This window comes from Anolis sagrei, chromosome 4, assembly GCF_037176765.1.
Source record: "Anolis sagrei isolate rAnoSag1 chromosome 4, rAnoSag1.mat, whole genome shotgun sequence".
NCBI lineage: Eukaryota > Metazoa > Chordata > Lepidosauria > Squamata > Dactyloidae > Anolis > Anolis sagrei.
Window position 1 is genome coordinate 207,102,436 of NC_090024.1, and position 24,391 is coordinate 207,126,826.

General features: G+C 36.4%; 1 protein-coding gene and 1 pseudogene across 5 annotated transcripts in view; both read right to left on the minus strand.

The window, feature by feature from the left end:
• Positions 1-4,042: 4,042 nt before the first annotated feature.
• Positions 4,043-24,391, minus strand: part of RBM39 (RNA binding motif protein 39) — a 29,503-nt gene continuing 9,154 nt past the window's right edge. For 4 of the 5 annotated variants that reach the window (XM_060772405.2, XM_060772408.2, XM_060772406.2 and 1 more), the window contains 14 exons: positions 17,260-17,454; positions 16,666-16,731; positions 16,521-16,580; positions 15,129-15,246; positions 14,551-14,703; positions 13,722-13,859; positions 12,434-12,499; positions 10,321-10,525; positions 9,835-9,912; positions 9,019-9,051; positions 8,242-8,317; positions 8,040-8,145; positions 6,781-6,859; positions 4,043-5,000 (listed from right to left, as the gene is read on the minus strand). In XM_060772405.2, coding sequence (XP_060628388.1) covers positions 4,900-5,000; positions 6,781-6,859; positions 8,040-8,145; positions 8,242-8,317; positions 9,019-9,051; positions 9,835-9,912; positions 10,321-10,525; positions 12,434-12,499; positions 13,722-13,859; positions 14,551-14,703; positions 15,129-15,246; positions 16,521-16,580; positions 16,666-16,731; positions 17,260-17,454 — 1,474 coding nt within the window. In that variant the 3' untranslated portion in view covers positions 4,043-4,899. Of the gene's footprint in view, positions 5,001-6,780; positions 6,860-8,039; positions 8,146-8,241; positions 8,318-9,018; positions 9,052-9,834; positions 9,913-10,320; positions 10,526-12,433; positions 12,500-13,721; positions 13,860-14,550; positions 14,704-15,128; positions 15,247-16,520; positions 16,581-16,665; positions 16,732-17,259; positions 17,455-18,142; positions 18,726-24,391 lie in introns of those variants that run through there. The other variant, XM_067468131.1, reaches the window with a different exon arrangement.
• LOC132775276 (U6 spliceosomal RNA) lies at positions 11,517-11,580 on the minus strand (annotated as a pseudogene).

The following is a 24,391-nucleotide window of genomic DNA, read 5'->3' on the forward strand; positions in this document are numbered from 1 at the left end:
AAAAATGTATGTGGATTAATAGAGATGCGGATACGATCCTCCTTTAGATATATTTAGTGTGAAGAATCCCATGGGAGTTTCTGTCCAAAATTTCCACTATATAACAAAATTTACCTAAAATCTAGAGACAACTTACAGAACACCACATACTCCACCCCTACTAAAAAATATTGAGTAAAACGCCAGATATTTGTCGTATGTTTCAGTCAGCAAGTGACCAGGTCGTTGTAGTGTGGAAGCTGTCGAGGAGTCAGTACAGCCTAGGTCAGTCACAGGGTATCCAGTGAGATGAAGGAGAAGCAATAGAGTGGTTGTCAGATGGTCACGAAGTTGTTCAGCAAGTCAGTAATCCAGATACAGCCAGGAAGGAGTAAAACAGTTGCAAATTGTACCCAGTTCAAGATCCGGAAAATATGAATACTCTAAAAAAGTAATGCTGATTGTCAACGAGGGATGAAAAAGACAAAGCTACCAGTAAGTGGCAGGTGGGTTTATAGGCAGGAAATTAGACACCAAGTGCCTACATAATAACGTCTGGGGAGTCCCTTTCTGTGTAATTGGATTTATTAAGTAACTCCTTAACCCAGAGCAATAGACCTCTGACCCTACAAAGAAACTCGGATCACCTGATCCGTCTCTCATATTTTTCCTCCAGAGCTACCTCTGAACATTTCCAACTGGACCTTTAAGACACTTTTTCTGGATTGAGACTTTTAGATAGTAAGGATGGGCTGCTTACCTGTAATACAGCATGCTTCTTCACGTAGTTATCAAAAATAGATTTATTGTTTCAGCAGGACATAATTTGGAATCTTTTTCAGTGGTTAAGTAAGTATTTTAACAGCAGGCCCTTCTTCCCTATTCCATGTGACTACCAAGACTGATTCCTACTCATATCCTCCATTTCCTGGATGGTGTAGCAGCAGCAGCCAAGGGGATAGGGAGAGCAGGACACAACTGGGAACTTCCTCAGCAGTAAAAAAATGGATCCAATGAACTAAACCTCCTGCCATGAAAGCCACGTTTGTGGGAATGGCCATCACAGTATAAACTAAGTTAGGATCAATCAGATTAGAATGATCCCTCAGAATAGAGGATGAGGAAACAGAAGATGGGACTGAGATTGTTCCAGATTCTAGGGCAATGATAAGGGTATAGGTGGAAGTGGCCACACTGACTCAAGCAGAAGGCTGAGTAGAAGGGGGTGATATGGACTATCAAACCACAATTGAAGACTCCAGGATCTTGCCATCAGACACATCTCTGGTATCCTGTTGGGCTTGGTGGCTCAATGGTAAGGTGCTAATGGCAACTCCATTATTTCAATTGAGGGAGGGGGTCAAAATGAGAAGACTCAGTTCAGGCTGAAGTGGAAAGATAGGCCCATACACCAAGGAGTCCTGAGAAGCTACTTGTGATGATAACTTTAGAGCAGTCATGTGCAAGATGCAGCCTGGGGGCCTGATGTGGCCCCTACAAGGCTTTGGTGCAGCCCACAGAGGCTCTTGAGTACAAGCCTTAAGAAGGTCACATGCAGTGCTGCAGCAGAGTAGCCATTGGAACCTGTCATTCCCCCCTCTTAAGTGTTTTTACCTCTATGCATTTGCTTTCTCTGTGCACCAAAGTTACCAAACTAAGCTGTGGCAAAGAGGACACCACTGGTCAGGACACTGGAGGTGCTGTTACTGGTTGGAAACACAGCCTGTGGAAGTTTTGGGACTCATGATATAGTAAAGAGCAGGAATAAAATTTCATGGGGTATTGGCCCTTTTTTCAGATTGACCGTTTTATTAGACGATGAGGGAGGTGGTAAAGAAGTTTCCAAGTTCTTGCATCTGCTGTTTTTTGTTTCGTTTTGTTTTTTTTGTTTTTGTTTTTTGCCTGTCATCTCATCTAGAAACAAGATTGCCAACTCCACATTACTCATTTCCGTTGTTTATGAGGTAAAAACTTAGCTTCACCATGAACATGTTGCAAGGTCTTCATGGCAAAGCCAAGCTTCTCCCCCACAAACAAGTGAAATGATTGGTGCAGTTGGTGGTTTTTTTCCTCTGGTGAAGGAAACAACACAGGCAACCCAGAAGCAAATGGAAAGCAATGGGTGGAGGCGAAAATGGAACCTGCCACCATGCTATGGGGAGGTAGTGAATTCGAGGCTAATCTGCTTTCCTGTTTGTTCTAAGAGAAAGGCACCATCTTGTAACCCTGAGGCACTAAAAATCTGCAGCTTGAAGAGGTTTAGCCTACTTTGATTTCAGCCCCTTACTACTGCCAAGTTGTGCAGGCTTACTTTCAGGAATGTCAAACCTTCTTGGCCTACTTCTTCCTTTACTAACAGTTCCAAGGAGTGGATTCCATCTCCATTTCCAAGACCAGCCTGGAGTCAAGGGACTGTTTGGCAACACTGGGACATTGGATAGTTTTGATTTACCTGTGATAAAAGATGAATCCTATGAAGAGCACAAGACCAATTGAACCCACTGCAGAAGTTGAGCAGGCTTATGTAACCAAAAAGCTTATGCAATTCTCTAGAACAGTGATTCTCAGCCTGTGGGTCCCTCAGATGTTTTGGCCTTCAACTCCCAGAACTCCTAACAGCTGGTAAACTGGCTACGATGCCTGGAAATTGTAGACCAAAACGCTTGGGGACCAACAGGCTGAGAACTACTGCTCTAGAAGGTTCCAAATGATACACTGTGCAGGTGCAGGAGAGTCTACTTGTGTGTGTCACAGAGATCATGGATGCATTGGGGAAATTTTCAGCAAAATATCTTCTTCCAAAAATGTTGGGATACATGTGGAATCTGAAATGCTTATGCATTTTCCCCACCTTGTTTCTACCAGTGACTGGTAACATGTATTTGGGGGGGGGGGGGGGGGGTTGTATCTGATTAGGTTTTTGGAAGAAGCAGTAAAACTTGGTTTATTAGAGCATTTTCAGACTTAAGATGGCTGTTGAATAATGTGATGCTATGGAATTTGCAAGAGCTGTGGAGAAACTTCTGACAGATCAAGAAAAACAAGTGGAAAAATTATAGTGTCATTGTAAATGGCGTATCCAGGTTAGATGCGGGTTGTACCTGAGTGTCATAGATAACACTTTATGGACCCTCTTCCCCACTGAGAACAAGGACTCTGCCTTTGAACACTGTATATACTTCTTGGGAAGAACTATACTGGCTGAGTATCCTTTATCAGAAATGCTTGGGAACAGAAGTGATTTGGATTGCTTTTTTAAAATATGGGGGAGATGCCTGTATTTATACGTATATGTGGTATCTTGGAGAAGGAATCAAAGTCTAAACATGAAATTCATTTGTTTCATATACACCTTATACAAATAACCTGAAGGTAATTTTATACCCATTTTTTAAAATAATTATGTGTGTATGAAACAACACACATTGGGCACATTGAAACATAAGTAACAAAGGTGTCTATCAGCTACGCATATGCACAATTTTGGGTTTTTAGAATATTTTGGATTTCGAATACAAGATAAGGGATGCTCAGCCTGTTCTAAGTTGGAAGTCAACTTGACAGTATTTAACAGTCACTATCTGTTTTTGGGAACAGACCTGGATAAATCATTCCTAGATTTGGCAAGGACTGGTTCAGGTCCATTTGGTGTGGATTTATCCATCTACTGGATATTTAAAACATCACCACCCAAGTTTGCTAAATTAACTAATTATTGAAAAATATCAGTATTAATTGCTGGACAGCTGTAAGGAAGAAGGGAAAGAAAACCAACAATAAGCATCTGAAAGGGGGGGGGGGCAGATGGAAAATTAAAACAGCTGCACACAGTGTGGAATTTGATGAAATAGCTGGTTGGCAGTATTCTGCTTAAGATAATCCATGTTTGGATTTGTAATTTCAGATAATAGCTGATTAAGAAGATAACATGGATTCTGATCTACTGTTCTATCTATGCTGATATAAACATGGTTTACAGCTGATTTTCTAAACTTAGCAGCTAAGAATTCAATTGATAGCATTGTGTATAGGCAATTTAATTCTCAAAAATAATGCTTCCACAGGCCTTTAAGAGAATTTTATTTGAGTGGTTCTTACAAAGATTGTTGCAATATGAAAGTCATTTGTTGATAGAAATATCAAGCTGTTTTGTCAAACACACTGAAGTAACCCAAAATATATTTCAGAGCTCACAGAGCTTAAAAAAGAGCAGAGATTATATGCAACCAGACAAAATATATTCCTGCATTTCCTACTCCAACGTTCAATTAGATACATTCCCTGCAATCAATGGAACTTTAACCTGGAAATGCAGAGATAGCTTTGTTTGGAATTTTAAACACACCTCACACCTTATTTACAAGAAACTTTTACAGAGACAATCAAAAGTTACCATTTAGAAATAAAATCCTCTAATCCTTTTTTTTTTTGCTAACCAATGAGATCAGCTGACCAAAATTATTCAGTAGCCACTTGTATTTTCAGTCCATACAAAACACACTAAATATATCCAATTAAATCTGATATTTACCTTTAGCAGAGCATTTAAGTGAATGTAAAATGCAGTATCTGCTTTAAAAGAAAAGGCTTGTGAAACATTAAAAATCATGTCCTGCCCACCTTTTACAGAAAAGTCTTTTCTCTAAGATACACCTGTTCCTATAGCTCACTTTAGCCAAATATTCTAAATGTACAAGAATTACAAGGCAGAACAGTAAGTCAGCTTTGTATACAGTGGGAATGCTAACCAAGAGAATGAACACGTGGCATTCCTGCTTGCTATATTTTTTGTCTTTAAAGGTAACAGGAAGTGTACACAAAAGGTCTTTATGCCTTTTCATTTTGTTTTCATCTAAATAAAAGTTTAACTCAAGTCCTCCTTCAAAAAATAGCTATGTACAAAACTGACTAACTCCATCTTCATCGCCGAGCAGGAACCAAGAGCTGGGTTGCATTCATAGAATCTGGAAAAAGGTTGTGGTATGTTGGCAGAGGTACATATGCTGCTGTTATCATTTTACCTATCAGAAAAGAGAGAAAAAAGAGGACATCTTGAAAACTCTTGCTTTTGAAAATGAGTCAAGTACTGTGACAAAAATTTAATGCCAGTAAAGAGCATCCCAAAGCCTCCATGGAATTCTTAAAATTAATAAAAAAGAAAATATTCCCATAAGGAATGGGGCAAAGATTTATTTTTTTATCTCGGTTATCCATGCTGCTCATCTTTCCCATATTACAAATGCTGGCAAATTATCCTAGGTTAGAAGTTACAAACTAAAATGGTGAAATACATTTTCCACAGTGACTGCTTCATGCAAAATAGTAATTAAATTTCATGTAGCTTGCAAAGCAAGTCATTAATTCAATAATTATAAGACGCAACTAAAACTGCCATTGTCCCTGAAAGTTAATGCCATATTTCATCAATTTTAAAATGTATTACCAACAGAAAAAAACACATTATTTATTTATATGCACAGGTTGTGTGTGTGTGTACATATATTGAAACACCCGTGATTCTAAGATGTACCTCATTTTTCACAATGTTTATATGAGGAAAAGAGTGTGTCTTAAGAATCAAAGAAATACAGTAAGTATTTGTCCCATGCATTGATCTCTGAAGACACTGATGTATTTTTTAGCCATAACGTCAATGTGCAGTCATATTGTACAGACTCTGTAAGCTATAGGGGAAATGAGAAAAGTGTTTTAGGAACAGATGGCCAAATTTCTTCTCCAAAGCCAAAGCGCAGGTGCCTTATCATACCAGGTGCTACTGGGTTTCCCCTCCAACCACTGGGTGCTGATGGGAGTGCTTCCACACTCAGAGCTTCCTCATCAGGGAAATGAATTAATTGTGTACCAAAAAATGGCTCAATTGCTCTCCTGCCTCATTTCCCTTGGCAAGAAAAGGAATTCAGATTGGGGGAAGAACACAATTCCATGGACTGGATGTACTGGCTTGGTGAGTAAAATCTGATACAGGAACTACAAGTTCCCCATCACTTCTACAGAAAGCTCACACAGCTATTCAGGCTCGGATAGATGAATAGCACACTCATGATTCAATGGAATAGATAAACGTGTTCATTCTCAAAAATCCCATTTTAATTGCTTCAGGTTGGGCAACCTCCTTCTTAAGAATTATTTCCTTGGTGGTAATATGCTGTAAAACCTACCTGATCACTCAAACAGCCTAACCAGAAATCACTCAAGACAATTCTTCTCCCCTCCCCAAAATCATTACTTAAGATTTCTGGGGCCACAACTCCCACCAAATCAAGCAGCAAGACCTGCAATCAAAGATGGCAACAGCTGTAGTCTAAAACAATTTGAAGGGAACAGATGACATCTTTTCAGTATAGCTGTCTTCTGAAAAACATGGAAATCTTTTAAAGTCCTTTTTAAACCTTGAGAGCCTTTTAACCCTTTCAACCAAACAAGGCTGAAAAAAGATGGCTGATAGTTGAGGAAAGCCCTCTGCAGCAAAGAGTGGAAAACACAGCAAGGTGAACTCCTCAAAACAGTCTCTTTAGAATACGAGACGTGAGGCTGGATAGAATCCTGTGTGGGATAGCTTTGTGTGTTTGTGAGCAGTGCTATGAGGCTTTTTTAAAAAAGAAGGAATACTATCCTCTCCACAAACCCCTCTGTTGATATTGTAAGCTTGTAGCTGGCTAGCCGAAAGAGACTTTGGGAAATAGAGAGTAACAATAATAGTATGATCCACCTCATGTTGGATGTCCCCAACTTGTTCTCATATTAAACAGCAATATAGCAAAATATTTAAAGTTAACTTACCTGCAAACCACCTTCCATGTAATGCATTTACAGCTGCAATTGCTGCTGCTATTGAAGGGCATTTCACATAGACATTGCCCTGAAATTTAAAAAAAAGTATTGATTTTCTCTATAAATCCACTTTAACCACCCTTTTCCTATCCTAACATTTCAACAGGTGTATTAAAATAAACTTTTAACCATCTTATAAAGGGAAGCTGGCAGAGTAAAAAGTTAGAACAAAAGATAAACAAGTGAATTGAATACTCATAATAGTCTGCTTTTTCATGAAGTCAATTAAGGTGACATAATAGAATGTAGTATAACTAACAAGTTAGAAAATAAAACATCTATATAAATCATGGAAGTAAATTTTACTAAATTAATCCCAGAATTCTAAAGTCTTCTGATGTAATTATCAAATGTCAAAGAAGACAAGACACAGTAAGTTCCCTGCAGAGGGAATCCCAAAGCATAAGTACTGTTTAAAAAGGTTCCTGTTGCTAAGTAAGTCTTCCAATTTTTCTAACTTTTGCACTCAGGATCTGCCTCTGATGTTGAACAGCACAAGCAAGAACCAATGGAAAGTAACCCTTTGGTTACTCAAACCCCAAATAATTTCAAGTTAAAACTTCCACCCTGGACTGAACCCACAAACAAAATGCCAGCCAGTGCCAAGATATATGAAAGTATGTAATATAAATTGCCTAATACAGTGCCTAGATCCAACCAAATGTTTGGGACCAGCATTTTATACAAACTAAATGTTTCTGAATGTCTTGAGAGTAATCCCAGATTATATAACACTGAACTGCCCAAGAGACAAATACAACACAGAAGCTGCCCAAACAAGCTCCACATCCAAGCCTATCTTAGCAGCCCATCCACTAAGTGGACTTTCTATTTTATCTGATTTGAGCTTCAAAAAGTCATGTATTTGTGATTGAAATCCAAAACTGTTTTGCAGGACAAGTCAGATACATGAAATCATGCACTGGCCTTGAATTGGTACACTATTCACTAAACATACATGACTACAGATTTGTTAACAATAAAGGAGTAACACTGCATTATCCTCTCAGATTAAACATTTTAGTCCAGAACTATAACTGCTTCAAAGTGATTGAAATTAATACCAAGGTTAAATCTTACTGAATTACAGGAACACATATGGTAATTATGAAAGATTTAGATGCTCATTTACAAATATTGTAAGTTATAATTGAACATAATAAATTAATCACATTATTAGAATTCACGAATTTATTTTAGCAACATACCTGAGCTGAATTTTTGTCTACATAAATGTGGACAACTCCTCCATGTTTGTTACATTCCTCAATCACATCGTCCTTAATTTCTGTATCCCAGCCTGCTTCCTCTTCACTAAAAATAATAAAACATAAATTTAAAAATCTCCAATAAATGAACTTAAAAGAGTATAGAACAGAATATAACAGAAATTATGAAAGCTTAACTTACGTTTGAGGGTTAAACATGTTGGAAAGCTGGAAACATTGTGTTGCAAGGGGTTGTACTGATGCAGCTGCAGCCAATACTAAGAAGTCAAAAGGAAAGTTTAGAGTAAATTTCTACTTCTTTAACTGACACTCTTTTGGTTTATTCCTCATACTGGTTTAAGAAGTGGAAATGATGCAAATAAAGAAGTAATGCTTTGTATCTCCAGGATTTGCTCACAGTTCTAAAACAAGGCATCCACACACAATTCTAGTACTATTAATGAGGATTGTACACTGCCTAGTAATATAACATGCATTTCCCAGGGAAAATAGAATAAATAGGTTCTTGTGGGTTTTTTCGGGCCATAGAGCCATGTTCTAGAGGCATTTCTCCTGACGTTAGAATAAATGTCTAACTGCTATCACAACCTGTACTACCCTTGTTATTTACTTTAACATAAGAGATAATCAACTAATATGTTATTTTATATTTGAAGTGCAAACGATCATCATGATTTACTAGCCCTCTATTACTCTTCACTTACAACTCTTATTTCTACAAAATATGGAAGGCAGAAGCAAGAAATGGTTTTGTTTTGATCCAAGGCTTGGATAGGAAAAGGATCAGCAAGACAAATTCAAGCTGTTTGTTTTTTCAATGAACAATGAAAATTAGAAGTGGTCACTTGTTTTTGAAGGACACATGTTTCTTGTACTCTGGTGTGAAGTACTCCCAGAAGCTTGAGTTCATATACAATACTGAAATCTATGCCATATACATTACAGAAATCATTCTCACCTTCACTCTGCTGTGAAAGTCTAGTCTGCAAATCTAAAAAAAAAAAAGAACAAATAGTACCTTCATATATAGTATATAAATCATTTACTTTCATTCATTCAATAGCAAGTCTTAAATTTAAACTAAATAATTCAGTTATACATTAAATATAGCGAACATTGTGTCGTAGTGATCTATTAAGAGCGTTCTGTCTTAAATTAGGTATGTGCTCTGTCAATAATGTGTTATTTATTTGTATAAGATTAGCACTGTAATAAATGACAAAACACTCACAAACCATTGTAAGTCATTAAAGGCTGGATATTAAGAATCAGCAGCCAAAAAGGAGACTTACAAGAAGATTTTAATTTTTATCTCAGTAGTACCAATATGATGCAAAAGTCCAAGTAATTTATCAGGACACTTATTCTTATTTTAAAAGATCCATGTGAAAACAGGACACCTGCAGATTCTTGTGCTGTATGCCGCTACTTTTAAAACTCATGCCATAATTCATTTTAGTGCCTGTCTTTGCATCATTAAACAAATTAAGACTTATTTATGTGATGACTCAACATTTAGCATTTCAATCAATGGATATAATCTAGTTGAAACTAGCACAATTCCAGCCCATAGGTGTCAGTTAACTCCCTGTTTTGTTTGCACTAAATATTAGCAAATACAGAAATTTCTGAATGTTAACAAATCAACAGTTGCCCAAGCCAGCTGGGGTTTCTGGGAGTTGGAAGTCCCAAACACCTGGAAGATTAAAAATTGGGAACTACTGCTTTAGATGATGTCTAGATTAGCTTCCACATTAAGACAAATAGATTTTACCTGCTACAGCACTAAATGCTAATGAGCCACTCATCTGCAGAGCTTGTTGTGCAGCTGGAGGAATTTGAAGACCAGTACCTGGAATAAAAAGCCATTGATCCATTTTTGATAGAAGCTTTTATGTTTAACTATAACATTAACACCTTGTGAAGTCCCAATTGTCATTGTGGCTAAACTAAAAGAGCTACAACACAAGAATACTCTGTCTTACTTTGCTATGACAAAGTTGCCAATAATTTTTTCTATTTTCATCCTACCTATCCACTAAAAATAGTACTGGAGGAGTCTAAAATCACCATTAAAATGAAGTAAGAATACAAATTATGTAATAAAATTATTTAAATCACTATTGTATTCAAATAATATGGACTAAAGTTTTACAATAAGATGCAGTGCAATTTAGTACAAAAACTCAAAAGATAAAACATAGGCCCTTAATTTTTTTTCTTATTTATTTATTTATTTACTTTGCTCCAATGCACATACCTTCAGCCAGTCTCGCCATCAACTGAAGGCGGCCTGTTGTTCCCAAATCAATTCCAGTCCTTTCCAGTTCATCACTGTCCAAAAATGAGCTAGCACTGGATGCATCTGTGCGTTCTGTTACGTGACCTACTTTCATTGGTCTTCCAGCCAATTCAAATCCATTTAGTTGTTCCAAAGCCTTTTTAGCACACTCTGAATCTGAAAACTGTAATCAAATTATATTTATTATGTGAAGCAGTAACAAGATTCTGTTGCATCATTAAACATTTTTAAAATGACAAGCCTTATGAAAACGCATATATAAAACTAATATTATGTTTATACCTTCAGAGATAAGACATTTGGTTTATAGAAACTGTAAAACGAACTAGAGCACATAATTTTCCACACAGCCTGTCCCCGTTTCAATTCCTGGTTAATACATTTTTTCTTTTTTACCATCCTGAAATGTTAGCAACCAAATCATACTATCACATCAATTACTGTGGAGCTTATTAATGAGAACATGAATTTCAAAATCATTCCTCTGCCCTAGCTAAGAAATTTAACTATGTAATCATATTTCAAATTTCCTTGTTTCTTGGAAACATAAAACTGACTGGTTGTAGTCTCCTTACTGCTGGCTATTTTTTTTTTATAAAATGTCTAATGTGTAGAAATGAACTGTAGGCATACGTATGCTATATCAGTAAGATAAAAGAAAGACCTCTATCTCAGCCAAATCACTGCACAAATCACTGCAATTTGAAATACTTAAGTTACATAGATTGTTATCAATTTTCAATTGTAAGATATAGCAAGACACATTGATATTGACTGGTAAGGATTTCTCCTGACGTTAAGTCTACTCGTGTCCGACTCTCATGGGTGGTGCTCATCTCCATTTCTAAGCCGAAGAGCTGGCGCTGTCTGTAGACACCTCCAAAGTCATGTGGCCAGCATGACTGCATGGAGCACCATTACCTTCCCGCCAAGGTGGTACCTACTGATCTATTCACATCTACGTGTTTTGAACTGCTAGGTTGGCAGAAGCTGGACCTAACAGCAGGAGCTCACCCCACTCCCTGGATTCGAACCGCCAACCTTTCAGTCAGTAAGTTCAGCAGCTCAGCGGTTTAACCCCCTGTGCTACTAGGGGGCCCATGGATATTGACTACTTTCACCCAAACTTGGAAATGTGCAGCAGCTTGGACACAAGGGGCCATGTTAATCTTCTCTGTGTCATTCCAATTTTAGTATAAGTGCTGCCGAAGCGAGCACTGCAGCTTGGGCACAAGCCTTATTACCAAGTCATACAAAATATATAAAAATGGTTGACATTGTGTTAAGAGACTAACTCTAAGAGTCATATAAAAGCAAAAGCAAAACAAACGGTTAAGCCTTACAGATTTGGTATTTTTACTGTTACTGCAATAATTAATTTTATTAATGTCTAATATTTGTTCTTCTGATACACAACCAGAAGTGAATATATTACATCAGGGGTGGGTAATTATAATGGGTCCCAACCTTGCAAAAAATAAAATGACTACAACTTAATAACAAGTTTCTGACTTGTAAGTCAGCAGCTCCCAGGGTATATACTGTATATACTCGAGTATAAGTCCGGTTTTTCAGCCCTTTTTTAGGCTGAAAAGGTCCCATTCAGCTTATACTCAAGTCAAGATTATTAATTATTTAATTCTATTATTATTATTATTATTTTTACTCTATTATTATTACATGTATTATTTTACTTTATTATTACTGTTATTATTACATTTCTATTACTTTATTATTATTACATTTATTGTTTTACTCTTATTACTGAAAGGATGTGGAAACATATTTACACTGAAAAAGGTTGGTATCATGGTTTAATCAGAATTGGACAGTCTTACCTTAAATTATTTTTATGTAAATATTCAAAAACATTTAAGCTACTGATGCCTCAATTAATGTCATAGTATTGGAATCTATTTTTATTTTGGAATTTACCAGTAGCTGTTGCATTTCCCACCTTCGGCTTATACTCGGGTCAATATGTTTTCCCAGTTTTTTGTGGCAAAATTAGGTGCCTCGGCTTATATTCAGGTCAGCTTATACTCGGTATATTATATGCCAATAAACTTACAGTGATAAATCCATATCCTTTGGAACGCCCGGTTTCACTGTCCATCATCAGCTGGATGCTTTCAATCTGAAAAGAATCATTATTACCTATTAGCATAGACAAAGCATTTTAAAATTATATTGTGCTGGATTTATTTATTTATTATTTATTTACATCACTTATATCCCGCCCATATCAGCCTGCAGGCAACTCAGGGCGGTCTACATATCAGCACAATTTGATGCCATCAATACAATACAACAGCAAAAACAATTAAGTGCATTTAGACAAAAACAATTTAAAAAGAGCTATTTCCTCTCATTCCAATCCTCATCCGTTTCATCGTCTTGGCCGTTCCTGGGTCATTCTCCATCTCAAGCTTGACTATCTATTCTGGGGTTCTGAATGCTTGCTCAAAGAGCCAGGTTTTTACTCTCTTCCGAAAAGTCAGGAGATTCAATGTTCTTTGCTATTTTGTTTCTATGAACTCCCACTGCTATTTTATAATGTTCTATGGTGATTATTTACAAAGATGTTGTGATTTTTTTTAAAATCTTGATACTTCCTCTCTTTTGGTTATATAGGGAGATGTTTAAAATGACTTCATTTCTTCAGTTGGATTACCTTTTTAAACTAAAGAAATTTATTTGTCTATAAAGTAATTTTATCTTTGCGATATATATACCAGAAAAGCAATATATGGTATAGTACTGAGACATGGAACCTTTTTTGGTCAGGGGAAGAGTTCAATTTGTGAATGGTCTTACAGATTAAGTTCCAGCAGTATACAATGCTATATGCATTATAGAGGGCTATGGACAGAATTAAGCAATTCCAAGTGTGATTTTTTATGGATCTGAACATTTCTCCTATCACACAAAGCACAGTAAACATCCATGCACACATATTTAGCACCATGCCCCAATGCAACAATTTTTCAATCTGTGTAGAACAGCTCCAGTCCCAAAAGGATAATTCAAGTTAAATGACAATACTACTATCTCTAACTAAGAAGAACAGTATAGTGACCATGAACCAATGCAGAATGATGATAATCAATATTCAGCTATGGGATGGAAGTCCTCCATTTTGACACAGTGGTCTGAGGATCAAACTAGAATGAGGAAAGGCAACATTCAATGTTCTGCTCAACCATAAAGCTGAATGGATGTCCTTGCATGAATCCTTATTTCAGCCAAACTAACAACACACATTTTTGTAAGAATACACTCAGGGGACACGTATTTCAAGGAAAGGAGTACACAACTTAAATACAACTAAAATCATGTCTACTAACATGAAAACTTACCCGACCAAATGGCTCAAAGATTCCACGAAGCATATCTTCAGTTATGTTGAAGTGTAAAGATCCTACATAAAGCCTCATGGGGCCTGCACTGCCCTTTTGTAGATTATTAGCCATTGCAGCGGCTCTGTTTTTCTCTGCCTAAAATATACAAATTAGAAAGAATAAACAAAAATCCACAAAGTTTAACAGCAAACTGTGTAACATTTAATGAATGATACTCCAAGTCATATGGAAGCTCCAAAATGAAGTAAACTAATCAGTACATGCATAGTTGGTAGTTGGTAGATCATTCCAACTCTATGTTTACTTGCAACATTTAGGTCTACTTTACAAAATATACTAACATATAACTATTTTTTAGGAGTAGAGGTTTATATTTTCTATAGTAAAAATAAAATATTTCCAGTTTCTGCTGTTTGAAAGTTTCAAACAAAATGTTAAGTAATGTCACTGCCAATACTTGAGGATCTATGAAACTAGGTGAGCCCAAAGGATCTTTCTAGACTTGTACTGAAAAAATGTCCCACTATAATCAAAGTCCCACTTACTCTCTATTAAGTATGCTTAGGACTGCATCCATATAGAGCTTGCTTGAGAAAATGCTTTTTAATCTCCTCGAAGTTTCAATATTATGAAGTATGGCAGACTGTTAAGTAATAGAACAAAAACTAAGCACGTTTCACTGAAGCATGACATTATATTAGCCCATTTTTTTCCTTTGGTTCTCCATCCCATACATAAATACATCATAATAACATTCATTTAGAGCTATTAAGCCACAATTTAAGAATGTGTATAGAGTCTTTTTTAAAAAAATGTATCAACCTACTTGAGATGCTTGTACAATAATTGGTACTCCCAACACTCGCTGCCCAGTTAATCCAATTGCCAAAGGTACTGAACTAACATCAACGAATTCCACATAAGCAATTCCCTTGGAACGTCTGGAGTTTCTGTCTGAAATCATGCGTACATCACGGACCTAGAAAAATAGAGTCAAAGCCCTGTTTTAATCATCTAAAAACTTTTAACAGGACTGTTAACATCACATTTCATTCTATGTGAAACAACATAATCTTCACAGATTTCGGACTTAAGTGCAAGGATTGTGATTTTTAAAAAATGGGAAATATGAACATGTTAAAAACAACTTTTAAATATGTCCATATCCCAGACATCAAAAAATCACATTTATAGTTAATCATAACAAGTTGTTTCAGTTAGCACTTCCACAAGCCTCTGTATGAGAGGTCCCACAACTTCAGTAACTCAAGCCATACCAAATATAAAAAGTGACTTTTGAACTAATTTGATCTATACACTACAAAGCTTGGCAAGATCTGCTAAGCATCTGCATCAGAAATACAATAATACCACCAGAAAAAAATTAAGAGGTTTTAAACCCACCTTTCCTACTGTAGAAAAAAATTCTTCAAGGTCTCTTGGCCTAATTCTTGCAGCAAGTTGCATACAGAAAACTGTTCGAGCATCTCTCTCTTCTGGAGTAAGATTATCAATAGGTTCTCTGAATAAAAATAAATGTTATGATCAGTAATTTCAAAAATTCTAATAAGAGACAAAATAAAATTGATTCAGGCTATTTCTACTAACACAGAGATAAGAGTGATACCGTTTAGAGTATGTTGTTATATATAGTAAGGGTAAGATGTGCCTGCTTTTTCAAATTCATCAGCTCCTTTGGTGAGAACATTAAGTATCTCAGAATTATTTTTACTGCAACAGAAACTACTGACCTCAGAAAAGGACTCTGTCACTTTCCTATGCAATATTCTATCCCAAAATACTAACATGGAAAACAAATGTAACAGATGGATTTATGGAAGTAGATTACTGAGTGTAACAATGAATGTTTAATAGTCTTGTGCCCTTTTTCTAAGCATCTATGCCAAGAAATGCCTATTTTAAATAGACATGCTTCTAAGGATGTACACCTTACCTAATCACAGCATTAGAAAGGAAATGCTTTTAGCCAATGTACATTTAATAGTTGCGTACGTCTGAAATGAAATAATGTATTCAGCCATTTTATAAAAGTTTGTATCTTTCTACACTCTATTCATACAAAGACAATCTGTACAGCACAAGGCACCAACAGAAATGCAGCGACACACAGAAAAATGAAGTGATACCACTGCAGTTTGCACTATACATATATAGCACTGTTTGAAGACAATACTTAACAAATGCACTTTTATAAATAAAATGAACTGTACTAACTGTAATCGTTTAAGATTGAAAAGTATATGGGGTATACTATGTTTTATGTGGCATTGAATCTTGCCAGAGTTGTAGGCCGCCTTGAGTCGCCCTCACTTTATGATGAGTTTTCATGGCCCCTCTATATGTACTAGCTACTGGGGTTTGCAAAAGTCTTCTCAATGGAGTTGGGGCACCTCAGTAGAAAGTGGAGAGCAGGCAAGCTCCAACATTAAAGAAGAATGATACAAAACGACGCTATTTTTCTCCAACCATACCAGATTACTATTTTAATGCCAGAATGCAGTGGCAGTACATTACATTTAAATATTAGGGAAGATGCTAAAAACATGCTGGGCAAATCTGCATCCTTGAAGTTGATACTGAAAGGAAAGTACCATCACCTCTAACCAGGAAAACCTGGTGGTGAATCATCATAGAACTTGTACACCAACACCAAGAAGACCACAACTTGTTCTAAAACTTGACAGCACTAAAATGAATTTGCACAGAATGCAACCGAAGTAACAAGCAACACTGGAGAGACTATTCAACATAAAAAGTAAAAAATCAAGTTCCTACCTTACAGGACTCTTGTCTTTTCTGAATGGACTTTTGCTCCTAGATCGTCGTCTACCACCACTAAAAACACATATACAGGATTAGGAAGGTGATAAATGTTGAACAGATAATTAAATATCATAGTATGAAATAAAGAAAAAGAAACCTTATTTTGATGTTATGAGGCAAGCCCATCTTTCCTCTCATGGCACTATTGAACTTGGGACCCGAACTAGGTTTAAAAAATAAAAATATAGCATTAATAAATAAGTTCTTTATCAGGAAGAACCATCTCAACTTGTGCTCACATTAAGGATATATTTTGAAAACAAATGGAATACAACTAATGCAATTTTAGATGAACTGAGGTATATGCAGCAACTCTAAAAATAGAATTACAGCAGTTCCTCTGTTAGTGATGTATATTTACTATTAACACAATAATTAACCATTCCAGTCCTGTAAAACAAAGTGACACATAGCTATCTTTATATAATACTCAAAGACCCTATGAAGCAGTAGGGAATGGACTGAAAAATGCAGGGATTGTTTTTCTAAAGACCTCTACTTCAAATAATTTTAAATACTTATGTCAAGGAATGTATGACTTTAAATTACTGCTTTGTTCTAATATAAGAAATTATATTATGTTTTTTACTTTTCTCTTTATAAAATATTGGCATGAAAGTTTTATTTCCTCTTTTCGGAAAGAATATATTAAAAAATTACAAGATAAAAATGGTAATATGAAACAACATACTAAGGACTCCGGTAACGTCCTCTGAATCGACGTTCCCGGCTTCTGGAACGGCTACGTCTCCGCTCTTTACTTCTACTGCGTTTCCTCTCTCGACTTTTGCTCTTCTTCCTTTCACGATCACGACTTCGTTTGCGTTCCTTACTTTTACTCCTCTTTCTGTCATGACTACGACTTCTGCTCTTGCTCTTTTTTCTTCTGTAAAGGACAGACAACAAAAAAGTTCAGTTATTTTGCTGTGAAAAAACTGCAAGCAATAAAACCTATTTAATATTAGGTTGGGGTGGATAACCTACAGACGATGGACCAATTTGAAAACTGTTCTAAAGTCATCAAATTTAGACCTCTGGCAAGAATTATTCAGGTTGCCACAGCTCTGATGGCGTGCTGGTCAGGAAGGAATCAGTACATGATCAAGCAAATAGGGTGGTGAAACAGAAAAAGGTATCTATGTTACCCACCTATTGTTTAATCTATCCTACTCACAACTGACTTTGGCCAACACCAATGTGCAACCCCCAACTAACTAGTCACAAAGCAATGTGATCCTCAACATTTCACACTTTTATTAGATTATAATAATGCTGTGGGTAATATAGGTAGATCTAAAATCCCGATTATGCTAGTTAAGAGAAGGTAGGACACATAAGACTTATTTTAAGTACATTTAAGTACATTAGTAATGCAAATTATGCATCTATATAATGCCTAAAAGCAAAGAAAGCTGTTGATATTATGTAATTCCTGCAGGCAACAATGCACATTCATAATTACGATCAGAGTGAAGATCTTTCTAATTAAGATCTTTACATTTCCTATTCTTTTAGAATAAGCGAGAATGTTTCTCCAACCATATTTTTTTTAAACTGCAGATAACTATACCTACCAAGTTCCTTTGCAGAAAAGTCATCTTCATCACTGATTCTGTATTGTTCATTTAATGAGACTTTTTTCAAGCTATTCCCTGTGTGTGCTAGATATGTTCCGAATGCAGAATTAATAAGTTCCATTGGAGCCAGTGGCTTGGATCCAAAGGTGCCCTTCTACTAGTGGAAAGCCTCTTCTGCTCACAGAAGGGCTGTTTCCGACCTAGCGGAAGACATTGTGTGAGAAAAAAATCTCAAATTCAGAGAAGATCTTCCACTGCGTAAGTTATTTCTGAGACCGTCTTATACCTTTCTGTATCTTATACTACAGCTTTCATAACCATTATCACCATTTCTCAGAACTCTTTTTCTCAAAATGTAAACACAATCCCCCCACGCTAAAGTACTGTGCTGCTCAACTGGGAAAGCACCAAAAACGAAGTTCACCAGACAGCACAAATACACTTTCTTCTTTTGGTTATTGTAAGCTTAATTCAATCTGCTGCAATTTATTGGTATCAAACACAGAGGTCTCAATGCTATATTTACTATTTTTTGAGAAAAACTCAGGACTCCAAGACTGATGGCATTATATTCTCAAAAGATTCAAATATATTACCTGAAAGTGCAATGTTGTGTGTATTTGGGACCTCTGTTCTCCTTAAAGCATGGGTGAACAGACTTCAGGTTGGAAGATCTATTTTCATTTTACAAGACCTTTTTGGGTTCCAGCAACTGGTATCAAGTGCAAATTAGTGGTGCTACTATAAGAAGGCAGAATAATGGAACTTAAAAATTATAGAGCAGAATGTCTATGACAACATGCCTCAATCTAGATTCTTTTTAATACCAGAAACAAACTCAACAGTCCTTTCACATGAAACTCCTATTTTTTATTCACCATAAAGCCTTCTATAGCTCAGTAATGCAAGATGAGTGTTTTGGTGATGTTTGTAAACAATTGATAGTCAAACCTCTGCAAACCGACTGAAGATCACCAAACACTGTATTAAAGGAGATGTCACAAAGTTTGCTCACTGTCATTTCAGTGCTGCTTTGGCTTTTCCTTAAGGCAGGGAATGCAACACCTTTTGCCCAAGTGGTAATTTAGCCTGTTAACTGAAAGATCTTCCTCTTTCTAAAGTCCTTCCTCATCCAAAAGGAGAGGGATAAAAGAACAAGTTAGGAGCAGCTCCACCACCCTCAGCTCTATTGACTTCCCTCCAGTTTTCCAATCAGAAAGCAGCAAAAATGGCTTAGGATTCACTACCATCTCAAGCAGAACTTCTAGAAGTCATGGCTGTATCATTTCACTGTTGGGCAAGTTATAAAAGAAGCAAACCTGTTACTCAGCCATTACTTTGAACACTCCTCTAGTGCAAAGTGTGCTTAAAATCACTTACAAAACCAATGGGGGAAGCCTGTGTATGACTCAGTTGGAATATGAAGCATTCACTCCTCCAGAAGTTGTATGCCTGACTGTATCATTGTACACTAAATCAAATCTGATAAAATACCTAACACATCATTAAAATATTTTTATTCATGGCACTCCTCTCTGTCATTAGATTGTATGTCAGGTATCCACAACAACCATCTTCACAGAAAGTAGTCCATATCAAACATTTCTAAACTATAACCTTCCAAGGAATTGCCATCTTAAATCTATGTTTAACATGTTATCCATGTTTCATTTACCAATGTTTGACACAATTACCTCCCTTAAGTTTCTGATAATTAATCACATGCAGAATACATGTGTTTGCATTTGCCACCACAAAAAGGCTGTACATTACTTCACCTTAGTTCACATTGTCACTCCTTTCTTTAAAAATTGAATAGTTTCTTTTTTTAACATTATGAGTGCATTAGGGATGCCTAATCATCCTTCAGGCAAGTGAAGAGTAGCACGGTTGATGGGGACGAGGGAGAGGGCTTTCTCGGTGGTGGCCCTCTGGCTCTTGAACTCCCTCCCTTAGGGAGATCAGACAGGCCCCTTCCTTGTCCATCTTCCATAGGGAATTAAAAACTTGGATGTTCTGTCATGCCTTTGATTAGGTAGTTTCACCAGAGAACTATCTCATTCCTACTCTAAGCCATGCACTTTATCCTTGGCCCACCTATTGGTTACTCAACACTTTTTAAGGTAAGGATATTTCTCAGCCTCTGTTCACTTGAATTCCGCACTTTCCACTGGCCCCATTTCGGAATCATTGAACTTATTTATCTCAGCCTTGTTGTTTTGTGATTGTGTTATGTTTTTATTTGATTGATTTTAATGCTGTTTTTATTTGTAACATGTGCTTGTTTCCTTGTAAGCTGCCCCGAGTCCCTTTGGGGAGATGGTGGCGGGGTATAAGAACAAAGTTGTTGTTGTTATAAGAGAGGAATAGAAATATCTTACTTGACTCTCAGAACGAAGTCTACAAGTCTCACAACCGATTTAATATCAAACAAGCTATTGTTATGATTTCATCAGTTGAATTACTTTTTCTAAGTGAAATTATATAGATTATACAGAGTAAGGATTCCTTTTCTAAAATGCCTAGGACAAGAACTGTTCCCTATTTCAAATTCTTTTGGATTGTGCAATCGATACATAATGAGATTATCTTGGAGATCGGACCCAACTCTAAACTCAACGTTCATTTACCATATACAACTTATATGTGCAGTCTGAATATATGTTCAATGTTTCAAATAATTTTCTGCATAAAATAAAATTTATATATAGTACATCACCATAAAGAAAAATGCCAGTATCTTAGCCATGAATATGGACAATTTGGGAGGATTTTGAAATTCTGAAAGAAAGATTTTCAGCCTGTGGCTTCACTTAGGTTTCCTGCCAAAGTTTCTATAAACAAGGACTAAATAAGCAGATTTATCACACTTTAAACCATTATGGTGCAAAAAATTAAAGCCCATAGCTTTCCTATTTGTTGCTTAATTTGAATGTAAGTGGACTCAATGAATTAAAACTGCTCAAAACAAAGTTAATCACAGCATTACACACATCAGAGGGCAATTGTTGATATAGATTTTCTTTATACACAGTTACTTATGGGTCCCAGAATGTTTGCTCACTGCTACAAATCATACAGCAGAAGGGAGTTTATAAATGTATAAACAGCTGTTACAATTGTCTATTCATTATACACTAAAGCTTTTCCTATTAGTCTGGCTATGAAGTAGTAAGCAATATTCAGCACAATCCCGATCTGCAGTGATGTTTTGATAGTAATGTGCCATCAAACATTTGCTCACTGCAAGGAGTAGGAACGTCTAGTGACATGGGAAGTTGTCACATATAGAATCAGAACCTTAGTTAATAGTATACTTTTAAAAAACGTTCTCTATGTGTGTGTGTGTGTCTTTGCATTGCTTTATATTTTTAAGACACCTTGGGAGAATGATGGGATAAAAATAAAGCCAATAAATAAAATTAAAAAGCTTATTGAACCCAGTGTTGTAGACACTGGCAATAGCTCTGCAAGGTTTGAGGCAGGGAAATTTCCAGTTTTACTTTTGAAATGACTGGTAGTGAATCAGTGACCTTCTGAATGGAAAGTATGCAATGGCTGTTGAGACATTATTCTTTCCTGTATCTCCTTCTAGAAGCCTACACTACATAAAATACTACTACCAAAGAACAATGGATGTAAACACATGTATTTATAATTTATTTTACAATTATTTCTAAATGCATTTTCATGGCAACAGGTTATTTGTCTAAACCACTAAATAAAACACACATATCTAGAATATAGTGATCTAAGTGTTAAACTAGGACTAGGAAAACAGAGACCCTCTGCCATGAAAACCCACTGGGCATCCTTGCATGAGTCATGCTTTCTCAGGCTCACTGAAAGGTGAAAGGACGCTCTAAACAAATCTTGTCTAGAAAACTCTGCAATAGGTTCATTTTAGGGTAACCAAAAGTCAGAAACTACTTAAGGGCACACAAAAACAACATATTATACAATACCAACATCGCTTTATACAAGCTAAATGCCACCGGGAAAATAAAAACCAACCATACACTTACAAACTATAGAATCTTTACTGAACTGGTAACAAGTATATTTTATAGTGGTAACCAAGTCACTTCAGTTTGAAATCTGTTCTATCTGGTTTTTCAGTAACTAAGGAATCAGTCATATTAAGAATTAATATTCTGAACTCACACAGAAGATCTGCTTAACCCTGATCTGACTAAACAATATAAACAAGTATCTGACTAAACAATATAGACTAAAACAAATAAATTTTAAAAGATTGTGACAGTATACAAAGTGGCTACTATGTCATAGCAAATTCTACCCTAGATTGTCATTTTAGTTAGTTTTAGCCTAATACCAGTTCTGGATTATCACAACTACAACTGCAGGAGAGAATGTGCAAATATATTGCCTGCACTGTGAGCAAGAACTCTTTGGCTTTGAACAGGCCACTGGGGAACTACAGTAACATTCAATTAAAGAATATCAAATATTCCTAACACAGCCTTGAGAATCATCTTTAGCATTATCTTCTCTACAATCAGCATCAAATTGCTGCAGATTGTAATGCCACTCTGAGTCCCCTTCAGAGTTCAGAAGGGCAGGATATAAATATAGTAAATAAATAATGTATAAAATGCAATCACAAGATTATTAAAATGAAGTATTCGAATTGTATGTTTCTGCCATTGCTAGGATTTAAAATGCAAACTGAAGGAGTGAACTGCAATAGCAAGAAAATTATTAATAATCAAGATGGCTGTTTTGCTGATGGGCCATTCTGAATAGGTACATATAAACATAGGTAGTTGAGGACTTTCACAAGAAAACCCAATTCAGTATCCTGAATAACCTGTCTTTAGATGGGTTGGATGAACATGGGGGATTAGAACGTATTTTCCTGTTTGTGCTGGATTCATCTGACACTCTGCAACATGGATGAAACTAACTGAATATATCTTATATGCCTCTTGGACATCTCTAGGATGCATCTTTGATCACAATTTTAAACCAAAATTAATTTTGTCCTGAAATTATAACTATAGGTGAGTGGGGCAGGTATGTGTCTTCAAATAATGTATCAACTTGTGGTGACCGAATTAATTTTAGAAAGGAATATTCACAAGCAATTTTTCCAGTTCCTTCCTCTGATACATAGTGTACAGCACCTAGTATTTGCTAGTGGCTTCCCATCTAAGTACTAACCAGGACAGCCCCTCCTTAACTCCAGGAGTCAATATTTTTGAGGTAATACATCTCATTGATAGACCTATGTGGCAAATTAGTACTAGGTGTGACAGAATCCCTATCCAGGTTGGCCCCACAGTTACAACCTTTGGGCTCTGGTATTTTACATTGTCCTTTTCCTTCCAGTGTGATAAAAGTGTGACAGGTTTTCCTTCTTAATAATTTAAACATCCACACAGAGATGTGGAAAATAAAAAATCACAATTTTTTGTACGAAAATAAACTAGCCATCTGTTGGGAAAAAATCAATACTTCATTAAAAAAATAATACTTCTCCCTTAATTCTCTCAATGTTCTCAGCTCTCAAAAAACTATTCAGGTTTCCTCCATTTCTCACATCCTAGCTAGCCATCTATTTTTGACTCCCCTAACTAACCATTTAACAAACAAGGATGTTCTTTCATCCATAGTGCACTCCCCCAAACATTCCACGAGCTGGGTTTGGCTGGCTTTACCTAGGCTTGCCCAGCTTCAAATGAAATGGGACATTTTGGGATCTAATATACCACAGACAGGCCAGATTGCTCCCCTCCAGAAATAAATTGAAGCCTTAAAGTGTTATTCAACACACTAAACATATTTTGAATCTTCTACTCTGTGATATTGCATGATGTTTCCATTAATCGTTTTATTCTATAATTGACAACTTTGTTAACTTAAGAATGTGACCTCAATTGTAGCAAACAGGAAATAAAGTCTTTAACTAACCAACATGGGACAAAATCTATGTCTTTAAATGCATCTTGACACACAAAAAATCTGTATGAAATCCTTCAGAGGTCAGTTAACCAAAGCCACTTTTTGTTTGGTCGTGTCAGGAGTGACCTGAGAAACTGCAAGTTGCTTCTGGTGAGAGAATTGGCCATCTGCAAGGACATTGCCCAGGGGACGCCCGGATGATTTGATGTTTTATCATCCTTGTGGGAGGCTTCTCTCATGTTCCCGCATGAGGAGCTGGAACTGATAAGAGGGAGCTCATCCGCCTCTCCCTGGATTCGAACCTGCAGCCTGTCAGTCTTC